The sequence below is a fragment of the Plasmodium yoelii genome, assembly GCF_900002385.2.
Source record: "Plasmodium yoelii strain 17X genome assembly, chromosome: 5".
Classification (NCBI taxonomy): domain Eukaryota; phylum Apicomplexa; class Aconoidasida; order Haemosporida; family Plasmodiidae; genus Plasmodium; species Plasmodium yoelii.
In genome coordinates this window covers 932,304-956,557 of record NC_036177.2, presented here as the reverse complement: position 1 = coordinate 956,557, position 24,254 = coordinate 932,304, and the positions used below count along the sequence as shown (strand labels likewise).

The following is a 24,254-nucleotide window of genomic DNA, read 5'->3' as shown; positions in this document are numbered from 1 at the left end:
TGCTCACATTTATATAGGATTTTATACAACTAACTATATGAGTATTTTTCCAGTTAAGTAGTTAACTGGTTTGGGTGAACCAGTTTAAGTTGTTTAACTTAGAAGTTGTTAGTTACTTGAAGTTGTTAATGTATTTCTATTGTCTTTATCTTTAAACATGACTGTTCAGGTCATTTTATTAGCTTACGACTACACCGCGCAATATATGCTAATTAAAATATCTCAAAGTTCACAGATAACATAACACTTTACACCATTATGCTTCGCAGCATTGATATGTTGTAACATTATACTGCCTTCAACATACAAAGTGCAAATATGCTTTAAGCAATGTAGCCCCTAACACCTATATGTGTTTCCGACACGTCCATTGTAAAAATGTAACATAACACTGGTGTCCTAACCCTATGAGTTTCCAACCACAACAATTTTGTAAATATGTGATATAGGCTTTGAATGTCACTAACATTATATTGTTTATCAACCTCAAGTTTGCAAATATGCATAGTAAAATTGATGTTCCTAACATATATTCCCGTATCTGTTTTCAGCCTGCAATGATACTATTATATATGCTCATTGATGAACCTAACATAAAATATTGTTTACAACTTGAAATGGTTGTAAATATGTATAGATACATTTGATGAACCTAACAATAACATGTTTACAACTTACAATGGTTGTAAATGTATAGTAGACATTGGTGAACCTAACAATAACATGTTTACAACTTACAATGGTTGTAAATGTATAGTAGACATTGATGAACCTAACAATAACATGTTTACAACTTACAATGGTTGCAAATATATTTAGGCATTGATATCTCCAACTAAATAAACTACTTACGTTTTCATTTACGTTTTCAAGTTACAATGTTTACTACATATATATATGCTCATTGGTGAACCTAACAATAAATAACATGTTTACAACTTACAATGGTTGCAAATATATATTAGGCATTGATATCTCCAACTATATAAACTACTTACGTTTTCGTTTACGTTTTCAAGTTACAATATTTACTACATATATGCTCATTGGTGAACCTAACAATAACATGTTTACAACTTACAATGTTATTACATAATACATATACTCATTGGTGAACCTAACAATAACATGTTTACAACATGCAAATGTTACTACAATATATACAGCATTGAGTTCCTAACAATAATGTTTACAACTTACAATGGGGTGCATATGTGATGTATAGTATATTGATGTTACTAGCAGATATTCCCGTATATATTTTCAACTTGCAACGTTACTAAATATATGTATATAATAGACATTAGTATCTCAACATATAACTCGCGTTATATGTTGTTTTTGCAAGATACAAATGTTGTACATACATATATTGTATATTACATGTTCCTAACATTATATTGTTAGTGGTTCATCAATGAATCATAATAGTAAGAAAATATTAATATTTCCAACAATATAAACATCATTTCCATTGATGAACCAACCTCAAGAACCTAACTAACAATATACATGTTAACAACATGCAATATAACTACATATTAACAGCATTGAAATTGGAAACAATAACCGTAAACAACACGCAATGCATTATATACTCATTTACATTATCATTGTAGTTCATAACCCATAGGGTTTACACCAATGTAAGTACATAATTACAATGGCCAAGTGCCATAAGCCGACGTGCCCATGAGCAACGTGTCCATAACACATAGGGTTTCCGACTATCTAGCTTATTACACATTCACAACATTGAAGCGTCAAACAATAATATGTTACATTTACAATGTTACAAGAACATTATGATATATAGTATATGTTACTGTTTACTTTTGTAACACTTGGCTGTTACTATATGCATATTGCATGCCTTTACTATTATACAAAATCCTATATAAATGTGTGTTTTTTCCAGTGTATTATTATTATTATATATGTGTTTATATTATATACCCACCCTTTGAATATAAATTACTCAAAGGATAACTATATACACAAATATAATTTTTCCACTGTAATATTTACCAACATACATATATTTATATGTTGGCGGTCCGCCCAGCCACCCCAGATCTCGAGCAAATCCATATTGTAGTCTTACTAAATGTTATGGCCCAAACAAGTAGTATTAAGCTTTGCATACACGCATGTATGCACGTGGTTAAATTTTACATAATAGCCCGGCCGTATGACTTATTCCTTCAATATCTCCATGTTATAATAAATAATAGACACACAAACCTACATTACAAACCCGTCGGCCATAACCCAAATTTCCATGTAAAATTATTATTATGCATGGAAATATAAGGAAATAAGCCAATCCCCTGTAAAATTTATGCAACTATGATCTATGGAATAGGAGTTCCCTATAACACCCTTATAAAAGGGCAGAGAGTAGTTTACATTCAGCATTCAGATGATTCACAGTAATCGCTTTTTTCATTGTATATCGTACGTAGCTACGGCCTTCATCGCTGTAGGAACCAAGACATCCATCGTTAAGATTGTGCTAATAAGATTGTGATAAATTTAGATTTTTATATAATACAATTTTATATGTTAAATACAGATAATATATTAAATCGATTTATAATAAAAAAATAAACACAAAATTTATAATTAAAATAAAAGTTATGCAAAAATTGATAGTTAAGACTTGTAATGTATATATTTTTATTATATATACTAAACATATATAAATCAATTCATTACATATACAAGTATATATAGCAAATCAATATATATATATTTAATACAATAATAAAAATATATACAAAGATTAATATACTATTATTTAATGAAATTAATAACAATTTCATATAAATACAAAATTATTATCCATTAAATATTAGTATACAAATCTTTAAATCGTATTAATAATGATCCTTCCGCAGGTTCACCTACGGAAACCTTGTTACGACTTCTCCTTCCTTTAAAAGATAGGATTTACGGTCCTTCCAAAAAAAATAAAAATAAAATTTCTATTTTCTTGTCCAAACAATTCATCATATCTTTCAATCGGTAGGAGCGACGGGCGGTGTGTACAAAGGGCAGGGACGTAGTCAGCACAATCTGATGAATCATGCTTACTAGGCATTCCTCGTTCAAGATTAATAATTGCAATAATCTATCCCCATCACGATATGTATTGATAAAGATTACCTACACTTTTCAGTGGAGGAAAAATATATGCTGACGTGTAGGCTTTGACACCCACGCGCAGATATAATTTTAAATACTCGTTTTACATATCAGTGTAGCACGCGTGCAGCCTAGTATATCTAAGGACATCACAGACCTGTTGTTGCCTTAAACTTCCTTGTGTTAGACACACATCGTTCCTCTAAGAAGCATTAAATAAAGCGAATACATCCTTATCAGAAGAGAGGCATGTCGAAGATGCGAGAAACATACCGCAAAAGAGCAAAAGGTAAACCAATTGATTAAGCAGTATGACCGCATAAACGTCAAAACCAATCCCCCGATAAAGGATATAGCGTACTCGCCGCTAATTAGCAGGTTAAGATCTCGTTCGTTATCGGAATTAACCAGACAAATCATATTCACGAACTAAAAACGGCCATGCATCACCATCCAAGAAATCAAGAAAGAGCTATTAATCTGTCAATCCTACTCTTGTCTTAAACTAGTGAGTTTCCCCGTGTTGAGTCAAATTAAGCCGCAAGCTCCACGCCTGGTGGTGCCCTTCCGTCAATTCTTTTAACTTTCTCGCTTGCGCGAATACTCGCCCCAGAACCCAAAGACTTTGATTTCTCATAAGGTACTGAAGGAAGCAATCTAAGAATTCCCCGGAGGGAAATCTTATTTATAAATTTTCATCCAAAACCTAGTCGGCATAGTTTATGGTTAAGATTACGACGGTATCTGATCGTCTTCACTCCCTTAACTTTCGTTCTTGATTAATGGAAGTATTTTAGGCAAATGCTTTCGCAGTTGTTTGTCTCCAGAAAATCTAAGAATTTCACCTCTGACATCTGAATACAAATGCCCCCAAGCTACTCCTATTAATCGTAACTAAGCCAAAATAAGAAAAGTTTTTCAAAAACTTTTGACTTATTCAATGTTGTTATTCCATGCTATAATATTCAAACGCGAAAACGCTTTAACTGTTTGCTTTGAACACTCTAATTTACTCAAAGTAACGAGAAACCCAGTCATAAATTAATGGGCTCTCAAAGGGTCTGTAATTAAAAGAACATCAGCAAGGATGAAAACAGTGACAGAAGTCGCAATTTTCTCCAAGTTAGTACTTAAAATAATATTACCCTTGAAATTAAACTACGAGCGTTTTAACTGCAACAATTTTAATATACGCTATTGGAGCTGGAATTACCGCGGCTGCTGGCACCAGACTTGCCCTCCAATTGATTTTTGGGAAGGTTTTAAATTCCCATCATTCCAATTATAAAACCAAAATTTGGCCTTATATTGTTATTTCTTGTCACTACCTCTCTTATTTAGAATTGGGTAATTTACGCGCCTGCTGCCTTCCTTAGATGTGGTAGCTATTTCTCAGGCTCCCTCTCCGGAATCGAACTCTAATTCCCCGTTACCCGTCAAAGCCATGTTAGGTCAATACCCTAACATCAAAAGCTGATAGGTCAGAAACTCGATTGATACACACTGAATATTACATTATGTGTCGCTTCTTTGTTATAATTCCTTTAATATCATTTTTTCTTAGGGATCTTAACAAATACATACAATTACTCCGAGGAGTAAAAGTACTTAAAACAAGTATTAGCTACAGATTTTCCGTAGTTATCCTTATAATAAAATGTCAAGTAGATTATAACTGTTTTAATGAGCCGTTCGCAGTTTCTACAATAATTGTGTATATACTTTCACTTGCATGGCTTAATCTTTGAGACAAGCATATGACTACTGGCAAGATCAACCAGGTTAATATAAATATTAATAATATATGAAATATCCAAATATTACATTTAATAATTTTAATATACATAAAAAAAATTAAGTATATCAATTATATTATATATAATAGATGGGTACATCATCATTTTAATAATATTATATAGGTTTTACATATTTTAGAAAAATACACTTATTATAGTGTTTATTTCATTTACATGTGATATTTTATTTGCTATTTTTTCTTTATCATACTATATTTTATTTATAGTATAATAAAAAAAATAAATGCACCTAGCATAAAAATATATCATCCTTTATTTTGGGTGGTATTAGATACACACACTTAAAAGACAATATATTTTTTGCTATGCTGCTAATTTCAAAAACTAATTTATATAGTATACAAATTACGGATTTATACATTAATATCATAAAAGGTCCCGATAATATTGAAACTCTTTTACAATTCTTTACGATTTTATTTATTAAAAATTTATTTTATATTAAACTAATTTTTTAACAAATGTGGTCCAAATTAAAAACAAGGGGTTAACAAAATTATTTTTTTGCTTAAAATAATATACATTATTATGTATTATATTTTTTATTCTATATTATCGTGTATTTTGTTTTATATTGTTATAACATAACACCACGATGTTTTCTATAACTTTACAAACACACTACACACATTTTTTCAAATGCTATAATATATCCTAAAACATATTTATTACATATTGCATATATAATTATTTAAAATAATTATATACATTGGTTGGTCGTCGTTTCATTATACATTCGAATATTAAAAAATTAAAATTGAAAGTATTATTTAAAACCTCGTACCTTTCAGAAACATACATAAATTATTAATTTACATATAATAACTAAAACTAACTAAACTACTTATTATCAACTATTATATAATATCATATAATGATTAACAATTTCGATTTTTCAATCATTGGTCCAATTTTATTTTTATATGCAATTGACTTGATACTTCTTTCCCATACGAGTTCGGAAATGATATTTACATCAATTACATATAAAAAACACTTTCTAAAATTAAATTACAAATAAACACAAAGATGCTTCGAATTTCATCAATACATTTACTTGGCGTAAATAATACACCACTGCTGAAGCATACACTAATATTTGTATCTACTTCAACAGTATATATACTACTTAACATGTGGTGGCCTGAATATACTATTATCTATTTATTTTTTGAAATTATATAATTTTATAAACATTATTATAAAAAGTTTATTGCTACAGAATATAATTTTTTGAAATTTATTCAAATATAATTTTTTGAAATTTATTCATATGGACCACTTTAACTACCATCTTATGATATGTGTGTATGTATGGATCATTTATGTTATATATCAATTCGATTAGCTCATAAAAAAAAAAAATCGGGGCTAGCTGTATACGCAATATAAATATATTTATATATTTTTTTATTAACGTGATTTTATATTATTAAATGTTTTTTTATAAATTTTAAATATATAATACTATAGAAATTTAATTGACTATTTATTCGCATATTATGATACATACGAATCTACATAAATGAATAACACTTTTTTTTATTTATTTTGTAAATAACGAAATCAAAAAAACTACAAAATGCGTTTTTATTCAGATAAGAATGATGTGTTTTTTTGTTGGTACCTTTTTTTTTAAGATACACTTGCTCGAAATTGTTTTATAAATAAATAAATACATATATATAATGTTGTATCGCAAGTATATGAAATATATGTATATACTAAAAACATGTAAAAAATTTTACTTATTTTATTCATAAAACTAATGGTTTAGTAATAAAAAAAACATTTATATAACTTTTCTCAACGTTTTTTGATAGACATATAAGTTTGAGTAAATTTCCAAATATACCGTTAATTTTATTTAAATATGTATACTAACAAAATATATAATATAAAATATCTCCAAATTTCAAGTAATTTATTAATTATGCAAAATATTAAGTAAAATATATTACAAGGTGTAATAACAAATAGAACAATAACATTAGCACACGAACAAATTAAACGAGTAAATATCCTTATATTCTAGAAAAAATTATGCATTTATATGTATATTCCTAATTTTAATGTGTAGATTTATATTCTTACTAAGAATACAATAATATATTACATATACATACTCCTTATTTTAAAATATAAACTATATTTATCACCTTAAAAAGTATATTATGGTAAGCTGTGCTTATTACTTTATATAATCCTTTTAACGAAATATTATTAATTTGATTACCAAATTATTCAAATGTTTTAGTGAAATTCAAAATTTACATAAAATATATATTTTGTGCACAATTTAAAGATTGCAATTGTTTAGTTAAAAATGCGAAAAAAGGAAAACGAAAAACTGATATAATAGCAAAATATTAATATATTTATTATCAAGAGAAATATAATATAAAAACATATTCAATATAATATTTTTATGGGAATTTTATATATACGACATATTTTCTTTTTTTTCGATCATTTCCCTTACCTTTCTTATTATTTAGTATGCATAGACAAAATAAATATAAATGTGCAGGTATTGCGTAGATACCTAAATGTGAAATTAATTATAAATGCGTCACCTTAATGTGATTAAAGGGCTTAAAAAGCTAATAAGACATCATATTATAAAAAACATGTACATTTTAAAATTGTACTTAAATATTAACACATTTTTTATATCCTTAAAATAATAATACACAAAATTATAGTATTATACTACTTCATATGTATATTAAATAGTTTCAATAATAATAATTTATATATTCAATATGCGTGTACGATGTATTGCATACATCTCTAAATAAGTAAAATCTATAACATATATAATAATAACAACAATATCAATAGTAATATAACTATTATAGTAATAACGTTAAGAAAAATAACTGTAAAAATAAAATTATCAAAAATTTCTATATGTAAACTTGCTATATCTTTACACAAAATGACTGTATAGCAACTCAAATAAAATGGAAAAAGATAAATCTGCTATAAATAATGAAAAATACAAAGTAAAAACGTAAATGCAATAAAATCAAAAATACATATTCATAAGTATATCCACATAAATATAAAAAAAGACATTAATAATGAATATTTATATTTTTTTCAAAGAATTTGGTTGATTGTTACTACCTGTTATTAAAAAAATTTAAGAAAAAAAGTGCCTATGTCATTGATGAGTTTTTAATAAAGGTACACACTAAAATTATTAGGTATTCCTTAGTTAAAGTGCCATATTTTAATAAACATTATAAAAATAATTTGTTTTCATAACATCAATAAAATTTATACAAATTTATATTTTATTTTTTAAAAGGAAAATAAGAATGGGGATGGATCTTTGATACTATATGAGGATATTAATTCAGATGCCTTTTTCTTTTTAATTTTAGCAATGATTGATTCTAATTATGATGTAAGTAATTAATTGATATTTTATTTCGACAAAAAATACTTGTATTTATATTTAATTATTATATATATGTGTTTGCTTATTTGTCTATTCATCTTACTCCATTTTTATATATATAAAATATTAGAGAATTAACAAAATTAACATTATGAATATGCAAAACGGAAATGATATAATCAAGGGCCTCTGTTTTTATATAGACAATATAAAAATATGTGACCTTCTAAAAAAAAACATTAAAAATGTAAGGAAAGCAAACCCCATTGTTGAAAGAAAAAATAAATTGAATTTAAAAAAAAAAACAATTGACCCCGAAAAAAAAAGTGATTCAATTAAAAAAAATCCATGCAATATAAAATCTTTGAGAATATTTAATACTAATATAGATATTAACGCAATAATACTCCTTTCTAAAATTTTATATGACAATAATTACTCAAAGGTCAGATAAAAATAACTAGAAATATATATTTGCATATATGTATCACAATTCGCATAGGCAGTGATTTTAAACATTTACATGCTTATGCGAATTATAAGATTTTGAAACAAAATAACGATAGATAAACAAATAAATAAATATATATATATATATACACGTACCCATTTTATTTATATGCTCACCCGTTTAATTTAAAGCTGGAACATTTGGCAATAGATTGTATTAATTTAGAAAACGATTCTCTCAAATACATGTCCTTATCATTGTGCAATTATAATAGTTTAAAATCTTTAAGTCTTCAAGTAATTTTAAAATGCTTATACAATAATATCTCTATCTGTGTATATATACGTATATGACCCGATAAAGTGTAGATATAAATAAATTCATGCTATGCTAATACATCATTCGGTGCCTCTTATTTCCTTCTAGTATTGTAACTTAAACAATGACGCTATCAAATATATTATCGATATAGTCATATATGTGAATTCCTCTATAACAACCTTGAATTTATCTGGAAATAAATTTACTGAAGAAGGAATATGCTCAGTAATTATTATTATTTGTTATTTTTAAAGATTCAGTCATAATTTATATTATCATAATATGTACATTATGCATACATATTTTTTTTTTTTTCAAATATCAGCTTTTTGAAAGTTTTTTATTAAACAATGTTTTGTCTAATATCGATGTATCTTATAACATGTTTAATTTATCTAGCCCATTCATTGAAATGCTTTCCAAAATTATAATTAATAAAACGGTAGAGAAAAAAAAAATTATGATTTTTCTAGGGAAATGTAGTTTATTAGCTATTTATGATTATGTTTATATGCACAATAATGTAGAATTGAGAAAATATAATATTAAACATATCGTAATTAATCTCATATAATTTACACACGATGCCGTTTTATATCCATGAATCATAGTGATACAATTCCATTCCCCATATGTATGAAAATTAAAAAAAATAATTTAATGTTTTTTCAGAATATTTCAAGTATATCACTAATTGGCAATTTCTTGGACAACGACAATTTGTCTAAGATAAATGATGCAATGACTTTTAATAAGTCCCTTTCCGTTTTAAAATTACCTAATGGGTTAGCATAAAAAAATATTAAATAATATAATAAAGAATAATGCTAAAACATATATTTTTGTATTATCCATTATTTGTCTGCATTAATTATACAGAGTTGACAAAGCAATATTAAAGGAAATAACTTTAAAGTTGGTTAAAAGAAAAAGAATAAAAAAAAAATGTAAAAAGAAGGTTATTTAAAGGGGATAGAAGCATTATAAAAACTTTCAAACACTTTTAAAGGAAACATATTTTAAAACGAATAAATATATAAATAAATACGAAAAAATTCATAAAAAAAATAATTAATTTTTCACAATTATAAAATTCGCATAAATTAATTTTAAGCATAATAATAGCTGAATAGAAACAAAAAATATATAAAAGATAGAAAAAAACAGGTAACTATTTTGCTATTGAATTCTTATTAACGTTTCTCCTATTCGTATATACTTTTTCCGCTTTTTTGATCTATATGTTTTCCTTTTCATATTTGTTTGCCACGTCCTTTTGGAATATAAGATACCTTAAATACGTAAAAAAATAGACAATTAAGATAATATTATATATTTGCTTAAAGATGTCGAAACATGAACTTAGCAAGACAGTTTGCTAACAAAAAAAACTACAAAACATGTTGATAGAAATATAATTTAATTAATACTTCACATATACATTATGTATATTATTCATACAATATTAATATATGCACATTTTTAATTATTTTTCATTAAAAAATTTATATTGTTTTATTTTCCTTTTAGTTTCATACTATTTAAACTTAAAAAGTGTCTCCGTATCTGTTTTAAAAAAACTGAATTGACAAAATTTAGCATTTTGTTTAATTACTTCGTTACACAATCAAAAATGTTATAGATTATTACAATATATTTTTTTTTTTTGTCATACTAAGAATATTGAAATCGTAAATCGTTATTTGGACTCATATCACCTTTTACATTTTTTATAATATCTTATATTTTTTTTATTTTGTGTAATATTTTTAAAGATGCCCCAAATCTGCGTAGATATATATTTGAAAAAATATATACAAATCATAGTATTATTAAAATGTCGATTAAATAATACACTAAAATATACAAAAAAAACTTAATAAAAAGTAGAAAATATCTAAAAATATTTTAGTAATGTAAAATCATATAACTATGTTAATGATAATATTCTTTGTATATGATTGTATAATATGTACAAAAAAATAATACGACAAAATGTCAATTTAAAATTAGCACCAGATTTGTATCATTTTTGATATAACCAAATATATATTACATATAAAAAGAAAAAAATCATGCTAACAAAAAATATAAGGAATTATATACACTTTCCATATATAGAAAACTAAAAATTATATTAACATTTATACCTATATCACATTTCCTTTTTTACATAATATTTTTTCTCAACTATTATAATAGATACTTTATTTACCCACATGTTTTAAAATTTTTTTGTTCGTATCGAATGGATGATAAAAATAGCACAGTTTTCAATTGTGATGTTCTAATATGTGGTACTAGCTTGTTGAACAGCTTATTGTCAGTTTATTTCTCCCTAAAAGGTTATAAAGTAATAAATATTGATAAAAATAATTACTATGGTGATGTAAATTGTTCTTTGAGTTTCAATCAATTTCAAGATGAAAAAAATAACCTTCATAACTTTTACGAGGAATATTTTCCTTTTTATAAAATAAATAATAGTCAAGAAGAAAGTGAAAAACAAAAGAGAAAAACACAAAAAGAGAAATTGGAAGAAATTATTAAAAATTATTTCCAAATAAATAACAATAAATTTAACATTGATATTAATCCAAAAATATTATATAATGAGAGTGATATTGTTAATTTACTTTTAAATTTAAATGCCCATACCTATATTAGCTTTGTGGGAATGCAACATTTTTATTTATCACACACAAATGATGAACATAAAGAAAATGATCTTAATACGAATGATAATAAAAACCAAAATTATGATGAGCAGACAAATAATACATTTACAAACAATGAAAAACAATCGGATTTAATAATACTAAAAATCCCACTAAATAAATCGCAAGTATTTTTAGACCCAAATCTAACTCTTATTGAAAAAAGAATGATAATGAATTTTATTTATAAACACATTATACATGATAAAAATTACACCTTTTCACGTTTTTCAAATTACAATTTTATAAAAACAGAAAACACACTACAAAACAACCAATTACCAATAAAAAATAATTATGAACACAATAAGCCTGATGATCCAAATAAAAATTGTGTAAACAATGAAACATTAAAACGGGAAATAAATGAAAATAATAATATTGAAGATAAAACAAAAGAACACGATGAAAATATAAATATATTAGATTACTTAAAGGCATACAAAATAACAGATAAATTAACTGATTATGTTATTTATGGAATAGGATTATTTGAATTTGAAATAGAAAAAACTAATGAAAAAAATATATCCGAATATTACTTAAATGGGTTTACAAAAGAAAAAAAATTTATTATGAATAAAAGAGAATTTATGCAACGCTTGCATATATTAATAAACTCGTTAAATAAATTTAAATTACAAAATTTTTTTGAAAATGCTTTCATTTATCCATCATATGGATTGAATGATATTATATTTTCGATGTCAAGGGTATCATGCCTAAATAATGCCATATATATGATTAACAGAAAAATTAAAAATATTAATTACTCAAAGTTTCACACGCAAACCAATTCTATTGAAATAAATAATAAATATAATGATAACGATGATAATTGTTTACCAACTTTATCACAAATAAACGAAGTAATTCTTGATAATGAATATGTTATAAAACCAAAGTTTGTTATATCATCTGGATCTAACATAAATTTCCATGAAATAAAAAAATTTCTTTTTTCTTCACCAAAAAAAAAAATTAATAGCTACAGTAGTAATCAAAATGACAATATTAACAACAATAGTAATAATAAATTTCGTACCCAAATTGTAACAAGCCGATTAATTGTTTTAAGTACGTACTCATTTCTTGGAAAGGATGGTGTATCATTTTTCATACATAAAGATAAAAATAATAAATATAAGAAGGAAACAAATTCGAATAATATAAATACCAATGTACATATATTGCAATTAGACTATAGTAGTGGTTCATGTCCTCCAGGTTTTTTTTTAACATATTTTACTTATCTAGATATTATAGAGGAACAAAAGATAACAAATAACAACTTAATCAACTTGCCTAATAATATTAATAATGATCAAATAAACGATAAAAAAAGTGATACACACATAAAAAATCAAAAACCATTAAATTATTTGCTTTTATTTGATGTATTAAAATTATTCATAAAAAAATCAAAAGGACTTTCTAATTCATATGTAGATCAATATTTATCAGCTAAAAATGTATATAACGATGATTATTATGGAATTATGAACAAAATCTCTGACTATTTTAGCAACGAATTTGCAAATAATAATAACTGTGCATATGAGTTTACAAAACTTGAAAGTGCAAAAAACGAAGAAAAAAAAGAAGCAGTGAATTGTAGTTCATATCAACAAAGTGATGTAAATGATGTAAATGATGTAAATAATGTAAATGATGTAAATGATGCAAATGATGTAAATAATGTAAATGGTGTAAATGATGCAAATGATGTAAATAATGTAAATGATGCAAATGATGTAATTAAGATTTATGACTCCTATTCACAAAATAGCAAAACTGTAGAAAACAAACAAAATGAAAAAAATAATTTTTTCTTAAATTCTTTTAATAATTTATTGAAAACTGAAGGTATTATTTATTGTGCATATTACGAATACAAACCTGTAATATACAGGAAAGATACTATTAAATTAATTAATCATAATATAGAGCTATATAAAAAAATATTTGAAAATGTAGAAAAAAACATTACAGATGCCCATAAAAACATCGAATTGGTTGAAAAAAAACAATCCACATTGAATTATGCAACTGAGGATGAAAATAAAAATACTGAATCGAGCGAAAAAAAAAGTGTGCATGTAAATTATAATGAAAAAAACGATTTAAATATTAATAATCAGGAAAACATAAAACAAAATAAATCGTGTGATGATTTAAATAAAACAAATATTTATCAACTTGATGAAAATGCAAAAATTTCCAACTTGTTGTTTACTAATGATATACACAACTACCCTATATACCCTCTCGTTGAAGATGTTTCTACTTTTTTTTACATTATTAATAAACTTAACAATAATTTTAGTCAATCCGATTATTATCAAACAACATATGATACATTTGCCAATATGATAAAAACATATTTTAATAATAATAAAATAAATAAAGTTTAAAACCCATTCTTATTTCCAAATTTCGATACAAAATATTTTTATTAATACTATATATTATATTTTCCGCATTTTTATTCTTTATTTCTTTTATTTATATTTTTTTAAGTATTAGATATGTTCATTTAAATTTGGCGTTTCTTTTTATGCATACATTTAAAAAAAATAATGAAATAAAAATAATATAAAAACAATCACTTTGATATAATTCATAAAACATTCCTTTTCTCAATTATTAAAAAATAAAACATGCAATAATAATAGAATAAGATGTATAACAATAATAAATTTATTATATTTTTTTTTTACCACTTGCATTTTTTATTTATTTTCTTTACCCAATATATATTTTTCTTTCTTTTTGTGCTTTTTTTTATTTCAATCACCATAATTAAAAAGACGGCACACAAATACAGAAAAAATATTATGGTATAATATGTGTTTATATGCATATTAATATAAATAAAGTGTATATTTTATGTCAACAATTCATTTACAAGTTATATATCTCATATTTCTACGACCTTGTTATCTCAATTTATTTTATATTTATTTTTTTTTGTCTCTTTGAGATCTTTCAGAATCATCCATTCTAGAGGATTCATCTTTTCCTTGATATCTTCTAGATTCCCTTGAGCTAATTTTACTGCAAAAACTATAATCAGGTCTAAAAAAAAAATAATAAATAAAATGAGATAATTGATAGCATCATATATTCTTTTTCAATTTATTTACTTTTAATTAGTATAAACATTTTCATAAAAGATATCCATGTAAACTTAATTCATGTTCATGTGCCAAGTGAAAAAAACAAAACAAATCAGCATACACACATATATATATTATGTTATTCAATTTTTTTCAGCGTATTACTTAAGGCTAAGTAAAATTATACATAGGGTAAAGAGTAATATATGGGTTAAGTTGTATTCAAATGTCTATAATAAAAAAGCAAAAGGGGGAAAATTAATGTTTTTTTTGTTTTATGAGTAGAATATACATATATATAACTCTCTTGTTTCGATTTTTGAATCAATTACTTTAAAGGGGAACAAACGATTCAACACCATGCTCACTTTGTTGTCAAACAATTTAGCTTCGAATGCTAACAAATAAAATTCTGAAAACATATAAAGGAATGATGCCGAAATTACCATGCCAAACAATGATAGTATAGCACCTGGAGTACAAAATAAAAAAAAAAAAGGTTATTTATATATATATCGATTTTATATTATACATTAGTTTAGTATAAATACTAATATCTAATATGTATTCATTAAGTCACATAGCATATGTAAAACCAAGCCATTCATATATGTATTCCAGCAAAGTGTTTGTATCAATACACAAACTGGGGATACATATTGTAATCACATTTATATAGCATTTTATGTAAATATAAACATGTATATAATATGTACATGATAATTTATATAACTGCTAGATATTATATAAAAAATGAATTTTTTTTTTGTTATTACTATCTAAAAATCGTGATGGCTGAATATGCGATCCCATGTTTTCGTGTTTTTAGTAATATAAGAATGATATTTTTGAAAGGAATATTAAAAAATAAAATATAATTTTAATATAAAACCTTTTATTATAATTATTTTATTTTTAAGTATTTAAAAATAATTTAATTACTTCGTATTTATAAAATACATTAAATTAAATATAGTACTATTATATTATTTTATATTTTTTTTAGAAAGAAAAATATAGTTATATATTTGTTTATTATAAAAAAAATATATATTTTTTTTTATTATTTTTAATTCAAATTTTACTTAAAATACCTTGCAATGGATAAAAAGAATTAATTATATACAAATGCATATATATATATATTAGGATTTATAATATTAGTTAAGCATATTTATTGTTTCGACGATAAAATGAAAAAAAAAAATATATGCACAAATTGTTTTCAGTAAGAATATATATAATACTGATAATATATCAAACACACGTTTATCTTTTTAGTATATGGTTATAATAATAATAATTATATATACATTTTTTTATGTATACAATGCGCATATGTAAACTTTTTTAGTTTGAAACAAATATTTATAAATGCATTATATATTATAAATATTTTGAAGCGTAAATAATTATTTCTCAAAATAAATAAAAAGTAAACATTAAAAATAGTTAATGTTTTATATGCATAATCATATTTGATTAAACACATTATTACTTTTATTATTAATTTCAATATTATTAAATTTAATATAATAATACTAGATCAAATGAACAACCCTTGGTAAAAAACATAAAACATAAAGGGTATGCAATAATTGTGTAACAATAATAAAATAAAATAATAATAATTTATTTACATAAAATGAAAATTCATTAAATATTTCTTTTCGTTTTTTTCATTTTTTTGTATAATTAATAACCGTCAAAAGTATATAATAATAAAATGTATTTATATACCAGTAATATTGCATTCTCCACAAATGTAAGAAATGTTAACAAGCATTTATCGAACAATTTATTTTCCTTATCATCTAAATTGTTTTTTAAAAATGAATGTTACCCAAATTATTTAAACAACTTTAAACGTTTGGAAAATCTTAATGCTATTTTTTTAACCAAAAATACCAATATTCATATAATTGGTAAAAAATATTTTTCAGACCAATCAATAATTAATTCAATTCAAAATGCAAAAAATGATCTAGATAGAGCATCATTGTATTTGCTTCAAAAGGTAAACACATTTACCATATTTATATTATTACAATATTGTATATTTCTTTTATTTCTCTTATATGAAAAATACAATTATACATGTATTCATAAAAAATATTTACCTAATCATTACATATATATATTCGAATTTATAAAACTATATATGACGTCTGGCTATAACAACTTATTGATACAATATATTTCACAAAAATATAGATATAAATAAACAAATACACAACATTTCATTTGACTTAATACTAAAAAATAGCTTTATGTGTCTATCGTGTAGATAATAATTTTTTTTTACAATTTTAATTTATGTATTCCCAAAATAAATCTTTATTTACCTTTTGATCATTTTTTTTAATACACTTTCTTATAATATCTTAGTCAATTACCAATAATTGTAAAATTTTAAGCCAGGAAAAAAAAACACATTTCCAAAATGTAATTCAAGAGTTAAATATTTTATTGACTTATAAATCGAATTTAACAGAGGAAAGACAAAAAGTATGTACCAATACAGTGATGTTATATTTTGTTTAAGTATATATATTTTTTTTTTCTTAGTTTAATCTTACAATTGTATTGTTCCTTATTTGTTTCACATACTTAAGAAAAAATACTATAAATTCTTTCTTTTTCTTCCATCACATTATGTATATGCTATTTTTTTTAGATATTAACTGAAAAGAGGTCAGAACGGTATAAAAATAAGGAAATTATTGGTTTATTTATAACTGGTTTTTTTTTTGCTGTTGGTTCAGTTACTCATCCTTTGGTTTATTTGGTTTGAAAAAATATATAATGCAAAATAATAATTTAAAAACATTTTGTACGAAAAATATTCATGTATACGTCTTTGCTTATTTTTCTCCCCTTTTTATAAGTTTATATCTGTGAAAGGGCTAAAACGCTGAGATAAATTAAAATACCATCTTATTATGCTTTCTTTCTTTATATATATATATATTTTTTTTATTTATTATCAAGGCAAGTATCTATGGTATTTACATATTACGTAAAGCCTCGAAGGAAAACAATGACATGCTATATATCGAAAAGAGATTAAATGATAACAAGAACAAATTATTAGTAAATCAAAAGGATATACACAATATTTTAACTAAACTTGAGAATGATTTAATAAAAATAAAATAAAATAAAAAATAATATTTGTTTTGCCATGTGTTAAAGAAATATATATATTCCTCAGTTTGCTCTAACGCATGTATAATATATTTTTTCTGAAAACAAATTAATTAATGTATATTATATATATAGCATATATTCGTATACTACATTTATCATTTCTTTAAAACTTAATTTAATTTAATCCGATTTATTGTCACATAGTTTCTCCACGAAAGTATTTTGATACATAAATAAATAAATATAAATATGTATATATATTATACACTTTTTTTACGCGTGTCTATATTAATTTATTTATTTTCCACTGCATTATATGTTAATATATTTATAATTTACTCATATTTTTGTATCTATATTATTTATAATTTTTTTGTCGTGAATATTTACCTATGTTACACATAGTTTAATTAACTACATTAATTGAAAAAATAAATAATAAATGATAAATAATAAATAACTATAATGTATCATATTTATACATACAAATTAATTCGTATTGTCTTATGTTTTTTCTTAGATCTCCATTTTAATTATTTGAATGATGGAAATAAAAAAAAACTATACATGTTTATGTTTGACTCTATTTTATTAGTTCTTACAAATTAATTAATATTTTGTAAGTAATTTTTTTTTCTATAACTTGAAAAGTAAAGAAAAATGAAAACTAAAAATACAGTCCCTATAGAAAAACAAAATAAAAAGGACAATGAAAAAAATGAGTATGGAAAAAAGGAATACACAAAAAAGAAAAAAATTATAACAAAAAAAAAAATCGAAACTGATGTTAAAAATAAGTTGGAAAAAATTGCTTCAAAAAATGAAAAAGAAAATGACGAAAAAAAAAATGATAATTATTATGAAGAAAAAAATATAAGTGTGGATAAAAAACATAATCCTATAAAAAATAAAACATTACCCGATATGGCGGAATTTTCTAAAGAAACAGAAGACTCAACTTCTGTAAATCAGTGCTATAAAAATAATAGCAATATAATAAGGTTAATGATTATAAATAATTGTTTATAAAACTATGAAGCAATAAAATTATGAAATATATGAATATCGATTAACATGGGTAGTTATAGAGAAATAAATCGAAAGACCAAACAAATAGTAGATTGTGAAAATCCTCAACCATATATGCAATTTTAATCGATTAACCCAATTCAGTTAAATATTAAGTTGTAGGCAATGTTTCGTCTCTCATTTTGGTTTTTATTATATATATAGATATAGACATACATTTGTATCATAATTATATTTTTTCCTGTTTTAGCGCAGTAAATATAGAGTTAGAAAATAATATACAAAATGTACTAGAAATCGATTTTAGTAATGATCTAAATAATTTAATTTTTTTAAAAGATACCGATTCTGTCATTATAAAAAAAAACTATATGTTTTCTCTTTTCCCAAAATACTTTAATTCTGACGAGTTTATTATTATTAAGGATGCACTATCTGTAATATAGATATACACTTCATTATATTTTTCATATATATACATATACATGTATAATTGAATTTCCAAAGAAAATTTGCTCAAATGATTCACATATTTTTCATCATTCATACTTACCTATGATTAATAATAAATTATATAACATATCATCTTAGGAAATGCATAAAAAGACATACACATGTTTAATATCTTTTTTCCTAATTCATAGAAATATAATCTTGATGATGTATTAATTTTTAAAAATACAAAAAAATATTATACAAAAAAAAATATTATAATTACTGACGAAGAAGTTTTTATATACTTCTTAAAGGTATATCAATTCTCTTTTCGTAATTGATTGCAAAAGGAAACTATTTTTATCTTTTGATTATTCATTTTATTTCATCACATTTTTTATTTATAATTTATTAAAAGAATAAAACTTTTATAGAATCTCCTGAACAAAAAAATGAAGAAAACCCTCAAATCGAAGAATTTCAAGAAAAAGATAACTTAAAATGTGTTTTTATACAGCCAAAAAATTACATTTCACCATATGAAAAGGAAATAGAAAAGGAAATATATTCAACAAAAGTTGTTCAAAGTCGAAAAAAACTAAAAAAATATATATATATTAATAAAGATAAAAAAGGAGAAAAAATAGAAGAATTCATTAATTATAACAAATTTTTGTCTATCAGTGGAAATTTAGTAATAAGAAAAAATCAAAAAAATCAAAAAAATATAAAAAGTTTTATATTATTATATAATTGAAACTACTGAAGTATTACTATACAAACATAGCTAGCTATATACACATTCCTAATAAATACCCAAATATATGTATGTGCGTATTAGTATGTCCAAAGGAATAAACAAACATGTGTATTTGTATGATGGTAATAATAAAACAATTTAAATATATCCTTAATTTTTTTAGTCAAATGGAACATTACAACAAATGACGCTAGATTTTTGTTCAAAAAATTATATTATACATGAAGAAAAAAGCAGTCAAACATACAAACCAATTCACAAAAATATTGGAATTCAATATAATATAGAATTTTTAAAAAAAAAAAAAGAAGAAATTATGAAATCAAATAAGATAAATAAATATCTACATAAAATTTTACCATTTGTGGAAAAATCGATGATTGAAAATATTATAATTTCAGAACAAATTAAAGAACCAAATAATAATAATAGCATAGATATATTATCATATAAAAATATAAAATACTTAAATAAAATATTTATATATACAGATATAAAGTATACAACAGATAAGGTTGCTTTATTTACCCTATCCTTACCAAATATCAATTATTTAATATTTATAATATATGTTAATAATTATAAAAATACTTTACAAATTGAAGGAGTTAACACAGACAGTTACATTCTTATATGGTCTTACAGTAATTACATGAATCCCCTTTATGCCTTGATATCTCCATATGTAACAAAATAAGAAATTATTAAATAAGAAATAAATATTTACTACATACAAATGCATAAACAATATATAAAATAAATACATATATTTTTTTGCAGCAAATTTCTACTGCAATTGTGAATGAAAAAGACAACCATATGATTATTGCTGGATCTAACAATGGATTGGTTCGCATAAATATTAAAAAATAAAAAATAATTTAATGTTATACCTTATGTATACATCTATTGAAATGTCACTATTCTTATAATGTCCCGCATCATTATATATTTTTAAATATTTTCAAATATTTTTAAATATTTTTTTCTAGTTAATTATTTGGAAATTACCCCCAAATTATCATGGAGATTTCTTTTTAAATTCAAAAAAAAGTCATAATATTCAAAAATAACGAAATCAAATAAGGTTGAACTATTGTATATATATATATATAGTTGAATTATATATTTTACTCGATTTTCTTTTATATACAGATGAAAAAACTATAGATGTAGAACCATACTTATTTAGCTGCATAGAAGAGTCACATCGAAGGGAAGTAACATCCCTAATATTTTTAAGCGACAAAACTTTAATATTAAATGAAAAAAAAATATCAATAAATAGCCAAAAAAACTCCCATTTGTTGTTTTCCGCTTCGGGTAATATATAAACCTATGTATTCATATATAATGCATATTCAATCATATCACTACACATTGTTCATTTATATTTCAACAAACTTTTATTAGTCGATGGGACAATATTAATATGGAATGCCACAAATATTGAGAGAATTGAACCAAAAACTGAAATAAAAAAAAAAGAAAATGAATTAGCAGATAAATTATACAGTTTTAAACCGATTTTCAAAATAAATATTACACGACCCAACACAGGTATACATATATATATATATGCATACTCAATTACACATTAGTTATATATCCATTATATATTTAAATAAATTTATTTGAACTATTCCATATTTAATAATATGCACATATATCTCTGATTTTTATATCTTCATACATTTCCCTTTGTAGAATACTCACTAGGATTTACATATTTCCATTTTTTGGAGATAAATTCACATAATTCCCAGTTTTTTGCCTTTTCCGTAAACATTTACATATACTATAATAATTATCTTTTATTTTCCTTTACACATATATACACGCTGAATAGTATCATTTTTTTTCGTCTGTGTACTTTATACTCCCCTTTTTATCAAATAAATTATATGTCAGTTTCAATTATGATATTTATTTTTTTAGGAAGAAGGGGAATATGTAATTGGGAATATATACAATTGTATGCAGAAAGACAAAAACTTTTCTATTGTTTCTGAAATCAACAGCGTAATAAATAAACGAAGAATTTTGTATATTTCATATATTTTATATTCAACAATGTACACCTGAATAAATATACAACGTCTGTTCACAAATATAAACTATATACAAATGCATGAATAAAAATTGTATTTTAATAATTTATTCTAAAAAAGAAGAAAAAAATAATAAAATTCAATAAAATGCTCCTTTTTTATAGGATTACAAAAATTTTAAGACATTATTATCTATAAAAAGAAATAATATAATAAAAAGTTTAATTTTAACTTTAACTGACCATAATTTTTACTTGTGGAAAGAAGATGAAAAGCATCCCTTTTTTATTTCACCAAAGTTTGCAAATAAATTATGCATTACCATATACTTGAATAAACATATGTGTGCTTGTGCTTATCTTACATATTATATAAACGATACTTTCTTATATACAGTTTGAAACACATTTTATACTCCATTATTCGTCTCTTATTATTTTTTTTATTTTTTTTTTTATGTTTTTCCTTTTATAGAAGCAACGAAATATACTCGTGTTGCGAATTTAGCCAAACTAAAATAAGTGTCATATATATAGGAAAAACAAATGGTCATATAGAAATATGGAATTTGTTAGAGCAAAAAAAACAATGTATACATTCAGTATCCATTAGTAATTCGAGTTTAATATGTATAAGCATTTTGCAAAATACGGATCCAAGTATATTTAATTCTTTTGAAAAGAAAAACAACATTTCAGTAGAAAATAATAACCAGACAAATTATGATGATGAAAATGAGATTATAGATACTAATGATTACTTAAGAAGTAAAAATGAAGATGGTAATAAAAAAAAAAATGTACATATCTATACTACACATGTATGACCCATTTTACAGTTTCAAATTATTCCATTTTTGTAGATGCATATAAATATTCTTACAACAAAATAATAATTGGCGATTCTAATGGATGTGTTTATGTTTATCAAATGGAGCAAAATCTTCTAAACTCGGTAATTCATTCTCATATATTTAAAATAAAATCTGAAACACAATTTATATATATATATATATATATATACATTTGTATGATGGTATATGATACATTATTTTAATCTCAGACGAAGGAAGAAACTGATGAGTTTATACTTTGGATGGAAAACCAAATATATGTGAATAAACAAAAAACTAAGAGGCAATTTGAATTATACAAGGTAATAATATGTACATGTTTTATTTATGTGTTTTATACATATTTTTTCAATAAATAGTGGAAACAAATTTATAAAAAATAAAATTGTGTAAGCTTTGATACTCTGTAAGTTTTTTTTTAATTATATTTCTTATAGGAAAAAGATAAAATGTTAAAGAAGGATATAGAAGATGTAATAAACATACACATATGCATACACTTTATATATATGTGGCGTGAAAATGTGGTGTATGTATATATTCACCTTAATATGTTATGAAAGGAATTATATAATAAATATTATTATAAACTAACAAAATAAAAAAATTCATTACTTATAAGTGATAAAAAAACCAAAAACGTCCTTCATAAAAAAATCAACATAAATCACATGTATATGCTTGTAAATCTTATTATTTTTGTTATCTGATGTTTCCTTTTTGTATAGGCAAATGAAAGAAAAGAACAACTCGAAACTAAATTAAATGAAGATTTCAAAAAAGTAATGGAGAAATATAAAAGATATTTATTAGGGGATAAACTGTAAATATTGATAATAATAATCTCAAAATATCATGGAAGTTTTAAATTCGCTTCCCCTTTTTTTTTTTTTTCTTCTTTTAAGAATAAATTATAATATCAGTGTTTATTTTGTTGTAATATAAAATGTGTACAATTGCACATTTACAAATATATTTGATACCATCATTGATAA

General features: G+C 23.3%; 6 protein-coding genes and 2 non-coding genes across 8 annotated transcripts; 4 read left to right on the top strand and 4 right to left on the bottom strand.

The window, feature by feature from the left end:
* Nucleotides 1-2,351: 2,351 nt before the first annotated feature.
* Nucleotides 2,352-2,513, bottom strand: PY17X_0522500. Its single transcript, XR_002696556.2, has one exon. It is a non-coding gene; the product is annotated as a 5.8S ribosomal RNA (ribosomal RNA).
* A 370-nt stretch (nucleotides 2,514-2,883) lies between these two features.
* Nucleotides 2,884-4,931, bottom strand: PY17X_0522400. The gene has a single exon (XR_002696555.2). It is a non-coding gene; the product is annotated as an 18S ribosomal RNA (ribosomal RNA).
* A 2,999-nt stretch (nucleotides 4,932-7,930) lies between these two features.
* PY17X_0522300 (conserved Plasmodium protein, unknown function) lies at nucleotides 7,931-10,112 on the top strand (the record flags this gene model as incomplete). The annotated part of the gene is made up of 9 exons (XM_022955262.1): nucleotides 7,931-7,972; nucleotides 8,076-8,156; nucleotides 8,281-8,379; nucleotides 8,504-8,818; nucleotides 9,016-9,120; nucleotides 9,251-9,370; nucleotides 9,471-9,587; nucleotides 9,818-9,930; nucleotides 10,025-10,112. 9 exons carry the CDS (start codon nucleotides 7,931-7,933, stop codon nucleotides 10,110-10,112), a joined length of 1,080 nt encoding a protein of 359 aa, XP_022811709.1.
* Nucleotides 10,113-10,324: 212 nt separating this feature from the next.
* PY17X_0522200 (conserved Plasmodium protein, unknown function) lies at nucleotides 10,325-10,747 on the bottom strand (the record flags this gene model as incomplete). The annotated part of the gene is made up of 2 exons (XM_022955261.1): nucleotides 10,325-10,437; nucleotides 10,684-10,747. The coding sequence occupies 2 exons, from the start codon at nucleotides 10,745-10,747 to the stop codon at nucleotides 10,325-10,327; spliced, it is 177 nt and encodes a 58-aa protein (XP_022811708.1).
* Nucleotides 10,748-11,393: 646 nt separating this feature from the next.
* Nucleotides 11,394-14,276, top strand: PY17X_0522100 (GDP dissociation inhibitor, putative; the record flags this gene model as incomplete). Its single annotated transcript, XM_722439.1, has 1 exon — nucleotides 11,394-14,276. The coding sequence occupies one exon, from the start codon at nucleotides 11,394-11,396 to the stop codon at nucleotides 14,274-14,276; it is 2,883 nt and encodes a 960-aa protein (XP_727532.1).
* Nucleotides 14,277-14,822: 546 nt separating this feature from the next.
* On the bottom strand, nucleotides 14,823-15,794 carry PY17X_0522000 (antigen UB05, putative; the record flags this gene model as incomplete). The annotated part of the gene is made up of 4 exons (XM_022955260.1): nucleotides 14,823-14,940; nucleotides 15,147-15,211; nucleotides 15,314-15,453; nucleotides 15,758-15,794. The coding sequence occupies 4 exons, from the start codon at nucleotides 15,792-15,794 to the stop codon at nucleotides 14,823-14,825; spliced, it is 360 nt and encodes a 119-aa protein (XP_022811707.1).
* Nucleotides 15,795-16,707: 913 nt separating this feature from the next.
* On the top strand, nucleotides 16,708-18,140 carry PY17X_0521900 (conserved Plasmodium protein, unknown function; the record flags this gene model as incomplete). The annotated part of the gene is made up of 4 exons (XM_022955259.1): nucleotides 16,708-16,998; nucleotides 17,370-17,489; nucleotides 17,659-17,769; nucleotides 17,973-18,140. 4 exons carry the CDS (start codon nucleotides 16,708-16,710, stop codon nucleotides 18,138-18,140), a joined length of 690 nt encoding a protein of 229 aa, XP_022811706.1.
* Nucleotides 18,141-18,791: 651 nt separating this feature from the next.
* PY17X_0521800 (conserved Plasmodium protein, unknown function) lies at nucleotides 18,792-24,086 on the top strand (the record flags this gene model as incomplete). Its single annotated transcript, XM_022955258.1, has 17 exons — nucleotides 18,792-19,132; nucleotides 19,411-19,597; nucleotides 19,805-19,909; nucleotides 20,014-20,289; nucleotides 20,519-21,040; nucleotides 21,136-21,204; nucleotides 21,348-21,408; nucleotides 21,511-21,678; nucleotides 21,769-21,915; nucleotides 22,063-22,136; nucleotides 22,294-22,377; nucleotides 22,571-22,704; nucleotides 22,881-23,188; nucleotides 23,269-23,360; nucleotides 23,469-23,561; nucleotides 23,697-23,732; nucleotides 23,988-24,086. The coding sequence occupies 17 exons, from the start codon at nucleotides 18,792-18,794 to the stop codon at nucleotides 24,084-24,086; spliced, it is 2,796 nt and encodes a 931-aa protein (XP_022811705.1).
* Between the last annotated feature and the right edge of the window lie 168 nt (nucleotides 24,087-24,254).